Source organism: Arachis ipaensis, chromosome B3 (assembly GCF_059453495.1).
Source record: "Arachis ipaensis isolate K30076 ecotype BB chromosome B3, ASM5945349v1, whole genome shotgun sequence".
NCBI lineage: Eukaryota > Viridiplantae > Streptophyta > Magnoliopsida > Fabales > Fabaceae > Arachis > Arachis ipaensis.
The window spans coordinates 12,598,105-12,615,428 of NC_142438.1; the positions used below are offsets into that span (position 1 = coordinate 12,598,105).

General features: G+C 34.2%; 2 protein-coding genes across 3 annotated transcripts; one reads left to right on the top strand and one right to left on the bottom strand.

Moving 5' to 3' along the window:
- Window positions 1–11,134: 11,134 nt before the first annotated feature.
- Window positions 11,135–12,804, bottom strand: LOC107629638 (HSP20-like chaperones superfamily protein). 2 transcript variants are annotated; one of them, XM_088508195.1, is made up of 2 exons: window positions 11,938–12,804; window positions 11,135–11,788 (listed from the first exon to the last, which is right to left on the bottom strand). In XM_088508195.1, the coding sequence occupies exons 1-2, from the start codon at window positions 12,146–12,148 to the stop codon at window positions 11,370–11,372; spliced, it is 630 nt and encodes a 209-aa protein (XP_088364321.1). In that variant the 5' UTR covers window positions 12,149–12,804; the 3' UTR covers window positions 11,135–11,369. The 2 variants fall into 2 exon arrangements, with proteins under 2 accessions (XP_088364321.1, XP_088364320.1); XM_088508194.1 differs by having other exon boundaries at window positions 11,935–12,273.
- A 2,632-nt stretch (window positions 12,805–15,436) lies between these two features.
- LOC107632520 (uncharacterized) lies at window positions 15,437–16,702 on the top strand. Its single transcript, XM_016336193.2, has 2 exons — window positions 15,437–15,568; window positions 15,773–16,702. The coding sequence occupies exons 1-2, from the start codon at window positions 15,437–15,439 to the stop codon at window positions 16,700–16,702; spliced, it is 1,062 nt and encodes a 353-aa protein (XP_016191679.2).
- Window positions 16,703–17,324: the final 622 nt, after the last annotated feature.

Sequence of the window (17,324 nt, forward strand, 5' to 3'; positions counted from 1 at the left end):
TTAGATTCAGAGCGAATATTGGCACTTGAAAATATAATTCGACAAAAAGAAAGTATTGCTCGAAGTTATAATCGTCAAATCAAGGAAAAATATTTTGGTATAGGCGAGTTGGTTTTGAAAGTTATTTTGCCAATGGAAAAGAAATCGAAATTTCTTGGCAAATGGTCCCACGCTTGGGAAGACCCTTTTCAAGTGATAGGGACATATTCTGAAAAAGCTTATCAAATTAAGGATATCGAGTCAGAAAAAATAATTAACTCAATCAAAGAAAAATACTTGAAGCGATATTACTGTTGGATAAAATTAAAATTAAAACATGCATAAGTCTAGAGAAATAAAAACCATTACAGAAATAAAGTCTAAAAGAAAGAAATTCAAGGTGTCAGGAGTTTTGCCAAGTCTGAACGCAGCTTTGCCCTTTTATTGTCCAAAGTGGAGAGTGCTTCAATTTGCTTGAACTTGTCGAATTGGACTTGTTCAAACTGTTTCTCGTATTTTTCTTGCTTGGTCTCATTAGAAATAATTTCTTGAATGATCTGATGTTGTTCTTGCTGGGCAGTAGTCAGATGAACGCCTATTTCAGCCCGCCTTTCACATGCTTTGGCAAGTTTTTCATTAATTTGGGCCAGTTCTGCTTCAAGCCTCATTTCTTCCTTGTCATAAAAAGCTTTAATAGAAATGACATGGGTGATCCTCAGGTCAAATTCTTTACGAGAAGCTTTTTTCGGTTGAAGAGCAGAAGCACAACTGTTTATTTCAGTTTTGATTTTAGCCTCTTAATTTTCAATTTCTTGAAGTTGATATTGAGAGGCTATACTATTCTTGGCAAGCTCTTTGATTTATTGGACTATGGCAGAATACGGGGTAGAAGTTGGAAATTCAAAAGTAGAATTCAAGAAATCAGATAAAAGTTGGTTGAGGAGGGTATCCTTGATCCATGTAGCAGGCGGATGATCCAAGAGTTTGACAAGTAACCGGAGTTGCTCTCGAGTGTCAACATCTAACTCGAATAAAGGACTGGATGAAGTAGGTCTAGGAAGTGTTGGAGCAGGAACAAGCACTTCGTCTTCTTGAATAACTCAATTTAAAATGGAAATCATGTTAGCCAATGTAGCACTAGTGGGTGTGGTAGAAGCTCCTGAATTTCCAGATCCTGATCCAGAGGGAGTTTGAAATCCAGCTTGTTGAGGAGAGCTGGAGAACCCTTGAGGAGTTTCTATGACTTTGGATCGAGATGAGTCTGAATTTGTTGTTTCAACAACTCGAGAGACATAATCGGAGTTTGAAGCTACTCGGTTCTCAGCAGAAATTGCAGCCTAATTGTTTGGTGAGTTCGACTCAAGTATCTGAGTGTCTATTGGAGAGTGCTGCGACAGATCTGTTGTCATGAGACGTGGAATGTCCTGGATCAAGATGTTGTTGTTGAGGTGGCTGATCAGGTGCCACAGGAGATGTAATTGAATGTGCAGCAGTGGTAGGCTGAATATGAAAGGTACACAATTATAAGTTAAAATTTATTTCAACTTAAATAAAACACATATAGAGACGATTGTGTTACCAGAATAAGTCTTGATCTTTGAACTAATTGAGAGCCAGGATCTGAGTCAGCTGTGTCTTCTGATTGGGGAAAAGCAGCAAGGATGTTCCGAATGTTCTATTCACTCCCATCAGAACTCTCATTTGATGGTTGCAATCGTAACTGGTAAGGAATTAGGAGTTAATATATAGATGTGATTTTCAAAATGTGTTAGTTCGGAGTATATGGTTATGTGCAAAATAATAAGTGGATAATGGTTACCTTTCTGGAAGTTCTGGTAGGAGTCCTTCGACTTTTGTGTTGTGGCTGTCGAGAAGAGGTTGTGGTATCAGCTTTTCTTTTTTGTGATTTCTTGGGAGAACCCTCAGCAATAGGGTTTGTTCAAATGGCAGATTGCTGGATTGCCTTTAAAGTACGATTGTATCTGGAATAATAGGCAGTCCACCATTCAAGACAAGACTTAGTAACATATGAACTGCGGTCGTAAACAAGGAAATTAAAATGGTCCTTGTGTTGTTGATTTGTTGCGAGGAGGAAATCGAGGTCATGTTGAGAAGGTAGAGTAACATGGCAAAATGGCTTGTTGTTTCGAGAAAAAGGGATTGGAATGGCCTGTGAAAATCCCAATTGTCTGGCTGTAAAATGAGGAGCATATAGGATCACCTTGAGCTTTTCTTTTTTGTGCTGGGGTAACCCTATAGGAATTACTTGAACAGCTAGCAGATTTGTCCAGCTTCGATTAGCTAGTTCACTTTCCTCTGTATCATGTGGGAAGAGCAAGCGATCGAGCCATGCAGGACCACGGTTTCGACGCAAAAAAGGGGTGAAATCTAGATCCTCATTGTCAAAATCTTTGCAGGAATGGAAGAGAGAAAAAATAGCCCAGAATCGGTCCTCATCTGATTGTGTATTTGGGAAGTTGGGTTTGTAATCAACTAATCGAAAACCTTCGATGTGTTATTTATCAGTACCACCACTTTGAGGCTTCGTTATAAATTTTTTGAAAATGGCATTGAGCCATAGTTGGAGAAGCCAAAGAGGGCCACCTGTACTGATTATACTGTTGTCTCAGAGACAATGAACGAAGTGACCAAGCTCTTCGAAAACATGACCTAGAAGAAGTTTGGCCAAGTTAAGAACTTTTCCTTCATGAAGCAGAGCAGCCAAGGGAAGAAAAAGCTTCGACATCTGGACGCTTCAGGAGCAGAAAAGGATTGCGTTCAGCCAATAGAACAAAAAGACTATATGTTCATCATCTGTAATGTCAGTTCCTTCTTCACCCATGTTATTAGCAATGAAATCACTGTAAGAATTGGTTAAGGCAACATTGTATTGGCGCTCAGGTTACATGTTAGGAATATAGTCTGTAAAATTTATTGGGAGTCCTGTAATAGCGGTTACGTCCAAAAGGGACATTCTGATCATTCCACAAGGAGGTGGAAGTTGTTGGTTGTTCTGTTCCGAAAGCAAGTCACAGCTCCAATCATCCAAGGGAGTGTTGTAAGTGAGAAATGGGAGAGCCTTAGCAATTTCTGTATTCCTAAAGCCCTCCAGTCAGCATTCTTTGTGGGTTCAAGGTGTTGGTACCAGGCTGTAAAATTGAATCCTCGAGGATTAATCTTTGGATTATTCCTGAAGGGTTTTTTATCGATGAACTGGGAGATGTTAAAAGCTTGGTTAATCAACATATCTTCCCCTTTAGCACTAGAGAAGAAAGGAGGTTTTTTGTTTGCCCTCTCTAGAGATTCAATCGATTCGAGGAAACAATGAGTGTCTGCACCTACTGTGAAGGGGATTAAGATTTTGGTATCATTAATTTGCAGTTGAGGATCGTCAATGACTTCATCATTGACTTGATTTAGTATACAGAGGGCTGGTGAAACTGGCTGTGCTTCTGCATGCCCTTTACCTTTGTCTTGGGTAGCGGCATGAGAAGAAGAAGCGACCATGGTAGAATGAAGAGAAAGGAAACGAAAAGTTAGAGATTTTGTAAGGAAGTTTGATGCAAGAGGGATTCAGAGAGCAATGAGTTCGGAAAGATTTGAACAAGGGTGAGATTGATGAATTTAAAGTGTTACTGTAGACGTTACTGTAGAAGGAATACGAATAGAGGTAACTTCGCAAGGAAGATGAAGTGGTAGGGAGAGAAAGCGCAAGTCTCAGGAGACGTGTCGAGTGGGTTAGTATTAATGGGGAGTTAAAAATGGTAATTATTACTGATTTACAAGTTTTAAATTTGGATTAAGTGTTTCATCTTCTGATAGTGTTATCGAATGCAAACACATTAATCCAAGGGGCAATTTGTTGATCGAAAAATATTTCCGATAAAGATAAATTGTTTCGGAAAAAGGTAGAGATAGTTTTCGAAAAGGTGCATGCGCGGGGTTGGAGGTAATCGATGTGGATTCGATTACGATTGATTTATTAAATCGAATAGGCCTAATCGAATAGGATATTCAAGATAGGTAATCGAACAAAACATTCGAATAAGTGGATCAAACAGTTATGGTAGTGGAGAAGTTAAAGGCCCCATCACGCGAGAAAATCATGGGAAACGTTCATAATCAAACGGCGGGAACGGTTACCAAGAAAACTACATTCAAGACTGTGATCTTGTAATTAATTGTAATTAATTGTCAGTTACCTAAAGTAGATTATAAATACTAGGAAGTCTTAGGGAATAAGGGTTGAAATTTTGAACTCATAAAAACATTCAAGCACACTCATATCCTAGGAAATTTCTGAGTCTGCAATCGAGTTAACTTTTCTGTAAGATTCCTTCCATGTTTTCACTCTTTTAATTTATCCATTTGTAAACTTTACATTTCAAGTTAATTTATCTTCTGAGTGTTCTTTATCTTCTTTGTTTAATTTATTCTTCTCTGCATCTTTAAATTTTTATGTCAAAATCGTTTGATCCAATCAAAGGCATTTTACTGCTTTTTTTCAATTTCAATGCAAATTCTTTTATTTTCAGCACGTTTTCTCTTTGAAAATTTTATCTTTTTATTCCTTTTATTGATTTACAAATTTCATTTTTTATTTTAATCTCAATACCCGTTTAATCGAAGACACTTTGATGCATTTTTAGAAAACTGGTACCTGCAAAGAGGAGTAGGTTTCGCTCCCAGACCACTAGATAAACCACCATCAATTTGTTAAAACATATATATCATGTAGTCAATCTCACTTAGTGAGATAAAATTTTGTTGTAGTTAATCAGGTGTGTTATATATTATTTTAGATTCACAAATTTTAGATGGATGACTAACTAACGTACAGTGATATTTGTAAAAATAAAAATTCTTATATATATAATTATAATGATAATTTAAGAGATAATATACTTTTTCTAATTATAATAGCAGCCACAAATTATTTTGACTATTTTTTAAAAGAAATATATTAATTTATTTATTCTGATTTGACATTATTTAGCATCTAAAATTCTAAATATTCAATATATATATTATGTATGGATATCGTATATATTTAACGATATTTTTATCCTCCATTTTCGATATTTTATATAGTTGGCTGAAAATGAAACATCAATATACATTAAAATTGATGAAATTGCGCTGCAATTTATGGTCCCCTTTTTTTGATACAATTTGCATCGGCATGATCTTTCAAATCACTATGACGCTTTCATGATATTGAAATAAGACAGATAATATTATATCCGAAACAGATATAGAATGGGACGGGCCTTAATTCAAGAGGTCACAGAATTCAATTCAAATATATTATATAGTCTTTGTAATCCAATAATTAACGTAGTTCTTTACTCTTGTTTTGCCAGCAACGTTGGGAATTGAATTGACACGAATTATTGGAACCTAATACTAAATTTGTAAGCTAAGGTCGAACTGTCGAAGCAACTTCTAGGCTTTGTGTAAGCAACTTGTTCACGTTATTAATTATTTTCAGCGAAGTGGCTCCACATTGCAAATAATTTAAGGTGAAAATTTAGACAAATGCAGTTAATGATTAATTAATTTATACACCTGAATTTTTATTATAATTTAAATTTGCAACTGCATTTGTCAATTTAAACGCATTCTTTTAAAAATATTGTTAGTGTATATCAATGGATACTAATTTATCTGTTGATTTATTTTTATTTATTAAGAGTATATATAAAATAAAAATAGGATTAACTGAAATTACAAGATATTTATAATTTAATTAAAAATTTTAAAGTTATGTCTTAAAAATAATAAATCAAAAATATTTATTTATAAATTATATATAATAAAAATATTTTAAAAATTATATACTAATAATCTTTCTCATATTTTTATTATATATTTTATATTTAATATATTAAATATAAAATTTTATCTTTTAAACAATTTTTAGTCAAATATTTTTTATAATAGTATTCTTAATTAATGTATTTTTTTTTACAGAAAAAAACATTGTTCAATTATAGGAAAGCCAAACGACATTTACAAGTATCAAAGAACTATCAATTTTACATAGATAACAAGAAAATAAATATTCTATGTATTAAACTATAATATGATAGCAAACTTAATAGTTGAATACTAAAATCTTAAAAAGTAGAAACAGAAACCAAATAGAATCTCTTTTATTTCTAAATCTACACACATATACTGGAAACCAATAAGATACCTCTTAATTAATGTCATTGATACATAATATTTAGATCCATCTAAATTAAATATTATATAGTAATACGCATTATTTTTATTCGTATTTTCTTTAGTTTTGATAAACTTATAATACGTATCATTTGAATATGTTTTTCTTTTTTCTCATCAAATTGTCAAATTGATCACACATCTAACATTCTAAGCAAACTCATAATTAAATTGTGCTGTTTCCATAGTTATTATAAAATCACACATTCTGACATGCACAGAACGACAAGAATATAGCTCACCTTACCTATATAATGTTAGCACTTTGCTTCATCATGTTCGACGATGGTCCAATCAAGATGAAAATGTAGGCAAAAAAGAAAAATGTGGCCTAAATTAGTAACCCCGTAATTATATATATATATATATATATATATATATATATATATATATATATATATATATATATATATATATATATACTTCACATGATGAAAAGATATAGAATAAATTAGATAAAAACACGTCCAAGAAAAACAATGGAGTACGGGCCTATATATTGATCTTGAACTCAACTAACTCGATAAGGTGATTACGACTAATTAAACAAGTTTTGCATTATTATAATCAAATAATTCTAAAAATAGTAGATACTTCCATAAAATATATTCATATAAAAAAATATTTTTTAAATAATTTAATTAAATATATCAAATTATTTAACAATTTATAATATTGTTTTTATATAAAGATATTTTTATAAAAATATCTACTTTCCAAAAATATTCTCTTATACATAAACTTAAAAATATATTTTTTCTTATAAAAAACTATACTATTTTTTACTATTTTTGCACCGGTATACTATTTTGACTCTACTCTTATCAAAAATATATTATTATTTTCTCTTATAACTCTTATATTATTATTTTCTCTTATTTAACTCTTATACTGAATTTATATTTTTACGTATAGTGTATAAAATATTTTTTTTTTATTATAAACTTATAAGACTGTAGTTAAATAGAATTAATTAATTAAAAAATAAATTTGTTACAAAAAAAAATTCTCATTATCTTAATTTTCTAAATTTTTTATATATAAAATATCTTTTTTTCTGTTTTTATGTACATTTATATGTATGTGAGTGTGTCCAGTATATTATCGTGACAAAAATTCCAATGCTTATCCTTACGTATATTAACATAGTAAACGTGTAAGGGATGATTCCACCCATAATATGCCAATATTTTTTCCCCAATTCAGTAGCTACTCTCATTTAATTAGTGATATATAATCAACTTTAAAGTTTAAACACATACTACCACTTTTTATAGATAGTGCAAGTTGCCGAACAACTCTACTTGATGCATAAAAGTTGGGGGTTCAAGGGAAAATAAAAAGCGGAAAAAAAATTTCCCATATACTGCGGGGTGCCATCAATATATGGAGGATATTTTGGTAAATAGACATCAACCAAGTACGGCATGCATTGCAAAATCAACAAAAGCTAATAGGGGTATAATGGTCATGTGATGGCAGCCCTGACCGACTAAAATTTAGAAAAAAAAAAAGAAAAAGGAAAGTATATGCGAATATCCGTTAGGTATAATTCCTTACGTGAAGCGGATATCCGCTCAGGGAAAATATGGGCCCCACCTTCCAACGTGGAGTCTTTTTTGCGAGATGACGTGGCTAAACTAGTGGCTATTGACACCACCTAGAACACTAGGATTCCACGTATCATTCCACTCAATCTTTTTTTTTTTTTAAGTTCAATCCTAGTTACTCTTTTTGGTTAAGGTGTTGTATAAGGTCCAAATCTTTTATTGTTTTCTGTGATTTGAAATTTTGTATTGTCGCCGTCATTGTGGACTAGAAGTAATCAAAGCCCATATCCATATTGTTTCAGCGCCGTTTAGGTCAACGTTTTTTTTTTTTTTTTAAGAATACACCACAAAATATACTTTTAAATTATCTCTCTAATTAACTAACTTGAGTTGGCTCGAACCCAAAAAAAAAAAAAACCTCCAATTTAAGGTGGCAGATTCGTTAAATCCCTAATTTACTTACGAAAATTCAAATTTTATTTTATATGTACATCAATTTATTACTTAACAACAAACTTTTTTTTTTACCAAAAATAAAAGACTCGAATTCGCAACCTCTTAATTGAGTATGAGAAGACTATGTCATTTGAGTTATTACTTATTGGCTACTTAACAACAAACTTTTAAATAGTCTTTAAATTCAAAATGTATTAATTCTTAGCACCTATGAATCACAGACACTTTTTAATTTGTGTTATCTGTATATCGAACATATTTTAGACACGAAATTCATCTGACACACATATTTTTTATGTCCAACCGTGTCTTAATAAAAAATAAAAAAAATTTAAACATATTTGGACACACCTAAATACCATCATATGTCAGCGTGTTCAGCCTTATTCTTAACAGGTATTACTGAAATAAGTCTAGAAATAATATATATTATTAATTATTAAAACAAAAAATATTTTAAATATTTTATATAATTAAAAAACATTACAAAGAATTAAATAATTAATTAATATTTAATATCAATAAAATACCAAAATATTATTACAATTTATCAAAAAAATACTTTATATTTTATAAATATGTATTCTAAATTCGTGTATTCACGTATTTTATGTCGTATCGTGTTCTGTTCGTATTAGCATTCATTCTTAATATTTAGCACTAATAGAGATAATTTTTTTCATAAGATAATTTTAGCACTTTTTTAAATATTTTAAAGGTTTCTTATCGTGGTAATAAATTAAAAATACTTTTGTTAATAATTGCAAAATTTAAAGATATTTTTTGGGTGATTTACTATTTTTTTTTCCGAAGGATGAACGGTTTTTTGGAGATGGAGAAAAATTCATATTATTAAAGTGAGATTAACTATTAATAATTATAAAATATAAACAGAGTAGAGTAATAATTAAATTTCTGAGGATTTGGGTCTCGGATTAATTAGTGGGCAAAAATAAATACTAATGAATTTCCTTTGTCAACAAATAATGCAAAACGAAATGTAGTTTACCAATGTGTTATTACTGTATGAACATAAAAACAATACCATTTTAGACAAACAAGCATTTGTTATCTTCTAAGTTTTTATATAACTCTTATTTTCTATTTTTTGCAAACTCTATCGAAACTAATTTTGCTATCAAATTTGTTGTTTATGTGATGATTTACGTTACCAAACTCAACAATACGTAACTGTAGTTAATAATGCATATGAATATCGCTGTTAAATTTTACATGATAAATTATAAAAAGATATAATATGTCTATTGTTTGGTGTCGTAGATGGCTTAATTAGTAATTTTCTTTTCTTTAAAGACTAATTAGTTCGATTTTCGTATCGTCAAAGACCTAATTTTCTCTTTATTTTATATCAACTACTATTCTAATATCGAGAATAATGAAAAGAGAGCTTGAAAATAAAATTTAATAACTTAAATAAAAGAAAAAAATTAATCATTTTTAAAGTATTAAATATAAAATGCATGCAAATTAAACATTAAAAATAATTTTAAAATTTTAGCAAATAGTAAGAACAAAAGATATAATGCACTCTTATTTTTGTGTAATACAATAAACATAAAAAAATATCATTTATTGGTTAAAAATTCAATAAAAAGTATTTAAAAGAAACATGCCTAATTATTTGTATTATTCGGCAAGCATGTTATATTATTATTGCTATTATTGCATACATGATGATCATAAGTACTGGTTCCTACAAGCTCAAATTTTTAGAATAATTTAGAAAAAAATATTCTTTTTGGTAAGGCCAAGACAAATTGTGATACTAGTATTTATGCAGAAAGAGAGTTATAGCTAGATTTGGGTGTGTGGTGGGGGATGATAAAAGGAGATGAATCAAGAATTGCTCAGGATTGCCGCTTCTTTGGTCAGTTGGCAAGTGTTGTCATTTGAAGAGACAAATTGATTACTTGCGAGACTAATTCGAAAAATGCCGTTCTTGCTGCCCAAAGAGTTAGGAATGACTGGCTGGACTCTGAAGGATGAGTATCTAATTTTGAGAATTAAAGACATGGTGAGCAGAAATTGAGTTGTCAATTTTAGCTTTTAATACTAAGAGAAGCTAATACCATTGTTGATAAACGGATTACTAGTAAAGTAAATTACTCAGAGTGGTTAGAGCCAGGTAGAGAGCTTGAAGAGGCAATTTTTCAAAATGTTGAGACAAAGAGTTCTGCTTTTCTTTTCTTTCTTGTTTGTGTAATGCTGCTCTAGTTAAAAACAAAAAATCTACCGGATGATCGTTTGACACATCTTTTTAAATGTAGGATAATACAGAGAGAAGTCTAAGCTCGTGAGTTTGAATGATCTATACGTGCAAAGTTGCAAAACATATTGTAATATACGTAAGCATATATAAACTAATATTTAAAAGGGAAAATCTTTTCATGTTATTGAGTATATTTTATATTCTAGAAGGAATTTAGTTAATATGTGATAAATTTATTATTAATAAAAAAATTTAAATTTTATTATTGAATAAATATAAAATAAATATATTAAAAATTTATCTTTTTATATTTTTAATAAAAACTTTTTCAATTTATAATCTTAATTTATATTTTTGTAAACCTTAAATCCTAAACGAGACGAAAGACTAGCACAACATTTCAGAGCAACCACATCATTTTGCTTTTTCCTATTGCTCTGCGGGCTGAAACAAAAACCAGAAAACCCCACACATATTAGTAAATAAATAAAAAAAAACAAAGCACACACCTCCACCAGATTTCCACGAATCAGGCCGTGTTTCTATTCAGGTTTTTATCATTTCCTCCCAATTTTTGTTACTCTAAACAAGCCATCAGCTATAGACTCATGAATCTTAATAATTGTTACATTAATCTCCAAGCATCACAATACCATCAACAAACTATATCACCCTAAAATCAAATGATGGCTTGAATACAAAATACGTAGATTTATATCAGAAGATATTCATAACAAAAACATAGCCTTATAAAGGCTTCCTCCGTTACACTGAAATTTTTACAAAAAAGAGACAACTCCATAACAACCCATGCACACCATGGGAAACAGTTAGAAAAAGGGAACTCCAAAAGAGAAGGTGCATATTTGCAAGTAACCAAAACAACTAACAAACTTATTCGGCTACATTTTTTTAACTCTGTTTTCCTAATCAACCTTGACACTGAACACGTCACTCCTCTCTTCCTCCTTCATCTTAGGCACAACGACCTTAAGCACGCCGTTCTTCATCTCAGCTTTGATCTGGTCAATCTTGAAAAGCCTATCAGGTAAGTCGATCCTCCCGGTGTACCTACGCGCGCTTTCTTCGTCTTCGCCTTCTTTACCACCTTCACCTCTTATGGTCAGGGTGTTCTGCTCCACGGAAACTTTGACATCCTCCTTTCCGAGACCAGGCATGTCCACGCGCAGAAGCAGTGCATCTTCCGTCTCACGCGCGTCCCAACCACGACGAAGTCCAGCTCCCGCTCCACGAGAAGCAGAGAGGAACGGATTCTCCATGAACTGATCCATCATATTCAGAACCTGGCTCAAGCTCCTAGTCGGAGAAAATGGATCGAACACATCTGAAAAAAAAAAAAAAAGAAAAACGATTTAGAAATCGAACCTCTTCACTAAAAATTCTTGACTAATTCATCTAATTGAGTTCGAGTTTTGTAAAATCAGAGTTATGCTGGTATGAATTGGTGTGGATTTTAAGAGCGAAGACAACTACCTGAGAGGAAATCGTCGCGGCGAGGAGTGCGAGGGAGAGTGCGATCGGAGCGACGGTCGACGTCGAGGTTGCGGTCATCTGCGGAGTCGTCGTAGTTGCGCATGGCATTGGTGTTGAAGGAGCGGGAAGCGGAAGCAGCAGCTGGACGAAGCAAAGACTTGGAAATGAGGGGAGAGGAGAGGAAACGCTTCACTGCAAGAGAGGACGCCATTGGAGTTGGAAACGAAGTGAGAGCTGAAACTGTAATTTGGAGAGAATTGAAGAATATGGCTTGGAATTGAGGTCAGGAACAACCAGTGTGTAACTGCGAGAGTGGAATAGGAGAGTCGGGGGTATTTGAGGGGGAGGAGTAGGAGTGATTAGAAGGTGCCAGAAACGAGTCTAGAAGGTTCCAGAGCTTGCAACGTTTTCGCGAAGGTGGCAGACTTGGGGAACAAGCAAATCTGTTAATAGGTCGTGATTCTGTACCAAAGCACGTGGTCACACTAGCCGGATGCCAAATGTAATTGGGCCCTTTTTGGTATGGATAAAGAAAAAGGGGCTTTTTGGTATGACGGGCCTTCTTTCCTCAGTTGAAGAATTATATCCAAAATATCCAAAAGCATCGCATCTTGCAAGATTAATACCAAAACAAAAGAGGGAAGAATAATTCTTCCGAAAACATATAAGTTTCAATTTTAATGCTTTAAATTAGATCTAGACATACTTTAATCTAAAGGAGACATTAGCTTAATCCAAAATCACAAGAACTACAAAACCAGAAAGGACACTTGAATGCTAATGCTCAGATGATTATCTGCTACTGCTACGACAAGAGAGAAGGAGATTTCACTGTAGCGAAGCAAAAGATCTAGAAGGATAGCATTTAACATCTTTTGGTGGTGCCTTCTAATTGCTTTTGATGAAAAACAACAAAGTTCTCACACCCGTTTATCGAGCCTGAGAACGTGTGAGGTGTGTGGACTTCTTGGTAACAACAGCTACGAACAATGTGAATATGGCTGTTGACCTTAAAAGAAGACTACTTAATAAGCTGGATAAGATCAAGGAGATACAAAGACAAAAGAGTATTATGTATCAGTTTCATGTTTATTATTTATCCGATTTAGTTAGCAAGGAATATGATAATCTTTAAGAACAAGTTATGCCATGTAAATGATACAATTCAAGAGAGTTCTGATTAGATTAAGATTTGGAGCTAATCAAATTGACTGAAAGGAGAACTTAGGTGTGATAGTTGATATTACTTGATAGTAACGCTGAAGATGATTAACTTGATAACTATTTGTACGGTAAATGTGTGTTACAGACAGTTAAATGTGATTATATATACATATAACATATCATAAAAGGAAGTGATTTTAATGATTTATTTTTTTAAATATTTTCTTACTATTTATTAGTCCATTTGTATTCTCCTCTAATTAAGTAAGCATTTTTAATGGTAATATTATGATTAAATAATAATTTGAAGGGTTAAGTACTAAAATCGTCCCTAAGGTAAGGGGATAAAATCAAATTCGTCCCTGACGTTTTTTTGCTATTAAAATCATCTCGAACGTTCAGAAACACTTTAAAATCATCCTCAAGTACATTAAAAAAATTTAATTCCAATTTTGCCCCTGACCCAATTGACGGTTGGGGTTATATTCCCGCGAAAGAGGTTCCTTCTCTGAGTAACGTTACCCCAAGGAAAACTGATCCTTCACCTTCAATGATACCCTAACAGAGTGATAGCTCGCCTGAAGTAGTAGCGTCACTGCATTTGCATTGCGTGGGAAAGACTGGGAGAGGAGCTCATTCTCGTGTTAGTCATCTCGAATCAGGTATGTGTGCTGCATTTGGTTCGGTTTTTTTGAGCTTGGACTACATAATCACTCATGGGTATTCGTTAGTTTACAAATGGGATTTGGGTGTGACTTTTGTTTGCAGGGTTTAGGTGATGGAAACCTTTAACCTGAGTGTCTACCATGGTGGTAGATTTGGATATGACAATGGTACATTGGAGTATATAGGTGGAGAAAGGACAGTGATCGAAGATATCGATATGGGTTGCTGGTCTGTTTTTGAGGCATATGTTGAGGTAGGACAGTTTGGGTACACAAAGGAAAACATTGCAGGTTTTTGGTATAAGGACCCAAGTTCTAAATGGTTAGAGAAGGATCTGAAGTTATTTGAGGGAGACAGAGATGCCATTGAGATGTGTAAAATAGCGGGGAATAGTGGTCACATTGAGCTCTATGTGGTCCATAAGGTTGAGGATGCTGAAGATTTTTTCGAAGTAGGGTTTCTTGATGTTGGAGGCCAGAGTGAACATAATCAGGAGGTGGAGAGGGGCAATGATGAAGAGGTACATAATGAGAAGCAGTTGGTGATATTTCAGGGTGAACTGGGTCAGAAGGGGAAAATGGACAATGTGGAGAAGGTTGATGAGGGAGATAAGTATGTTGAGGAGCAGGGCAAATCAAACAGTGACAAGGATAGCGATGATGAGGATTTCATTCCATCTGGTGATGAGGTTGACAGTGCAGATGATGTTGTGTTTACTGACAGTGAATAGGAGTACGATGATGAGAGTGGATTTGATGAAGTACGAGGTGGGACTGATGGTAATCGGGTTGATAAAGGAAAAGGGGTAGCAGGAGGTGATTTCAGTGATGAGGAAGGGTTCAATAGTGATGAAGTTGATTTGGAATATGAAGTTGGTGGTGGTTCAAAGAAAGAGGATAGTGAGGATGATGATAACCATGAAGCTAGTCGGTATCCAATACATAGAGATGTGAAAGACATGACAACTTACAAATGGGAAGTTGGAACTGTATATGCTTCAAGGGAGGAATTCAAGGACACTGTTACAGCTTATGCAGTGCAAACAAGAAGGGGACTTAGGTATGCAAAGCTTGACTTGGTGAGAGTGAGGGCTGTTTGTCAAGAGGGGTGTCCGTTTTGGTTGTACGCAGCAAAAATGAGTGAGGAAGAGACTTGGCAGCTCAGGTCAATGAACCTTAAGCATACCTGTGGCCAGTCACACAGGGTAGGGATACTCTATACTGGTTGGTTGAGTAGGGTTTTTAGGAAGAAAGTGGAAGGTAACCCAAAGGTAAAGATAAAGGACCTGGTCAACAAGGCACAAAGGAAATGGAATTTGACAGTGACAACTTCGATGGCAGCTAGGTCTAGACAAGCTGCATTGGAGGAGATGCAGGAAGCTTACCGAAAGTAGTATAAAAGGATTGCTGACTACTGCTCGGAGCTGCTACGGGCTAATCCAGGGTCATCAGTCACACTCAAGGTCCAGCGATCCCCTGATTTCGAGGTTGAGGACCAGCACCAGGGGTTAAACAATTATTACATCTTTCAAAGGGTATATGTGTGTCTAGCTACTTGTAAGAAGAGCTTCATGCAGTGTAGAAAGTTTATGGGATTGGATGGGTGTTTTCTAAAGACACTTCAAGGAGGGTAGTTGTTGACAGCCGTTGGGTGGGATCCCAATGATCAAATGCTTCCAATCGCGTACGCTGTTGTGGAGGCAGAGACCAAAAACACCTGGACATGGTTTCTCCGGTTGCTAATTGATGATTTTGGAGTTGAGATCATTAGGAAAATAACCTTCATGTCTGATCATCAGAAGGTAAATTGCTTGATAAATATATTGATTGATTGATAAATATGTTGCTTGATAAATATGTTGTTTGATAAATATATTGATTGATAAATAAATTGTTTGATATGTAAATTGATTGATTGAGTAGATTGGTTGATAAAAATATTGGTTACTAAATGCATTGACGTATGATTACATTGTTTGATAAATGGGATTTACCTGCTCTCTTAGGGACTCTTGCCTGCATTCGATGAAGTCATCCCTGGAGTAGACCATAGGTTCTATGTCTACCATCTTTACAGCAACTTCAGGAAGAAATTTTCTGGACTACAGTTGAAACAGCTGATGTGGAAGTGTGCAAAGGCTACACATTGGAAGGAATGGGAGAAAGAGATGCAAATCATCAGGCAGATCAATGTGGATGCACACAAACATCTGAATGCTATTCCTCCAAGATTTTGGAGCAGGTCCAGGTTTAATTTTCATTCTAAATATGACACTCTTGTAAACAACATGTGTGAAAGCTTTAATGGTGGAATAGTAGAGTTTAGGGAGAAACCTATAGTGACAATGTTGGAGGATATCAGGGTTTATTTGATGACTAGATGGGATGTTAATAGAGAAAGAATTAAAAACTTTAATGGTACCCTTCTACCTCGCATTAGGATGAAACTAGAGAGGAGAGGCAGATCTGCTGGTGAGTGGAGGCCTTACTGGTCTGCTGCACAAACGTATGAGGTTGTTAATGGACTGAATAAATTTGCTGTTGATCTTTCTGCTCATGAGTGCTCTTGTAGGAAGTGGCAGCTTAGTGGTATACCCTGCACACATGCTATAAGCTGCATCAATTTTAAGAGCCTTGACATAGATGCATTTGTTGATGACTGCTACAAGAAGGCTGCATATGTCAAGTGCTATGATTCAGTCATCAATCATCTAAATGACTCAGATTTATGGGAGATAACCAACTTTGATGATGTCATGCCCCTCCCTATCGAAATCCTAGCCACAGACCAGTCAAGAAGAGGAAGAAAGGACCAGATGAAGCTCCGGACAGCAGCCAGTCCCACTTGTCTAGGAGGGGACAAATCCAGAGATGCTCAAACTGTGGTGAATCTGGACACAAGGGGGGAGGATGCAAGAAGCCATCCCTGGATGTAAGTGTGTGTATTTCATGTATGTTAGGGTTACATTATCATTTATTCATCAACTGCATTCTTTAATGTGTTTCAGGACCAAAATTTTAGTCAAGCTGCTAGGAAGAGAACCAGAGGCGGAGAGGCGGCGAGGTTGCGAGGCGGCGAGGCGGCGGTAGTGGCTCGCGTCTCCTCTCTCCCTCGCGTTCCCCAACGCCGACGGCCACGACGACGGCAGCTCCAAGCTTCGCCGCCGCCATCTCCCTCCCCCCTTTCCCCTTCCCCCGACCCCACCCCCGCGTCCTCCCCTCCCACATGCGTTGTTTTATTTTTTTTTTATTTTATAATTTTTTATTAAAGTAGGGGTAGTTTAGGAATAAAATTAAAAATTTTATTAAAAATGATGATTTTAATATGAAAAAAAAGTTAAGGATGATTTTAAATCGGAAATTACGTTGGGGACGATTTCGATTTTGACCATCAACGTTAGGGACCAAAACAATACTTATGCCTTAAAAAGATCTCAATTGCTTATTTTATTCAAAGGTTTATTATTTAATGACTAATTAATTAATTAGTACACACAATAAATTTGGTTTAATAAATTAAAAATATTAACATAATATTAAAAGAAATAAATTTAAAAA

What these genes read in the sequence shown, in the direction of transcription:
- LOC107629638 (XM_088508194.1), bottom strand. Translation starts at nt 12,148, where the DNA reads ATGGCGTCCTCTCTTGCAGTGAAGCGTTTCCTCTCCTCTCCCCTCATT. An exon ending in CGACGATTTCCTCTCAGGTA is followed by an intron (nt 11,789 to 11,934) that starts GTTGTCTTCGCT and finishes TTTTTTTTTCAG; the next exon opens with ATGTGTTCGATCCATTTTCT.
- LOC107632520 (XM_016336193.2), top strand. Translation starts at nt 15,437, where the DNA reads ATGCTTCCAATCGCGTACGCTGTTGTGGAGGCAGAGACCAAAAACACC. An exon ending in TCATGTCTGATCATCAGAAG is followed by an intron (nt 15,569 to 15,772) that starts GTAAATTGCTTG and finishes CTGCTCTCTTAG; the next exon opens with GGACTCTTGCCTGCATTCGA.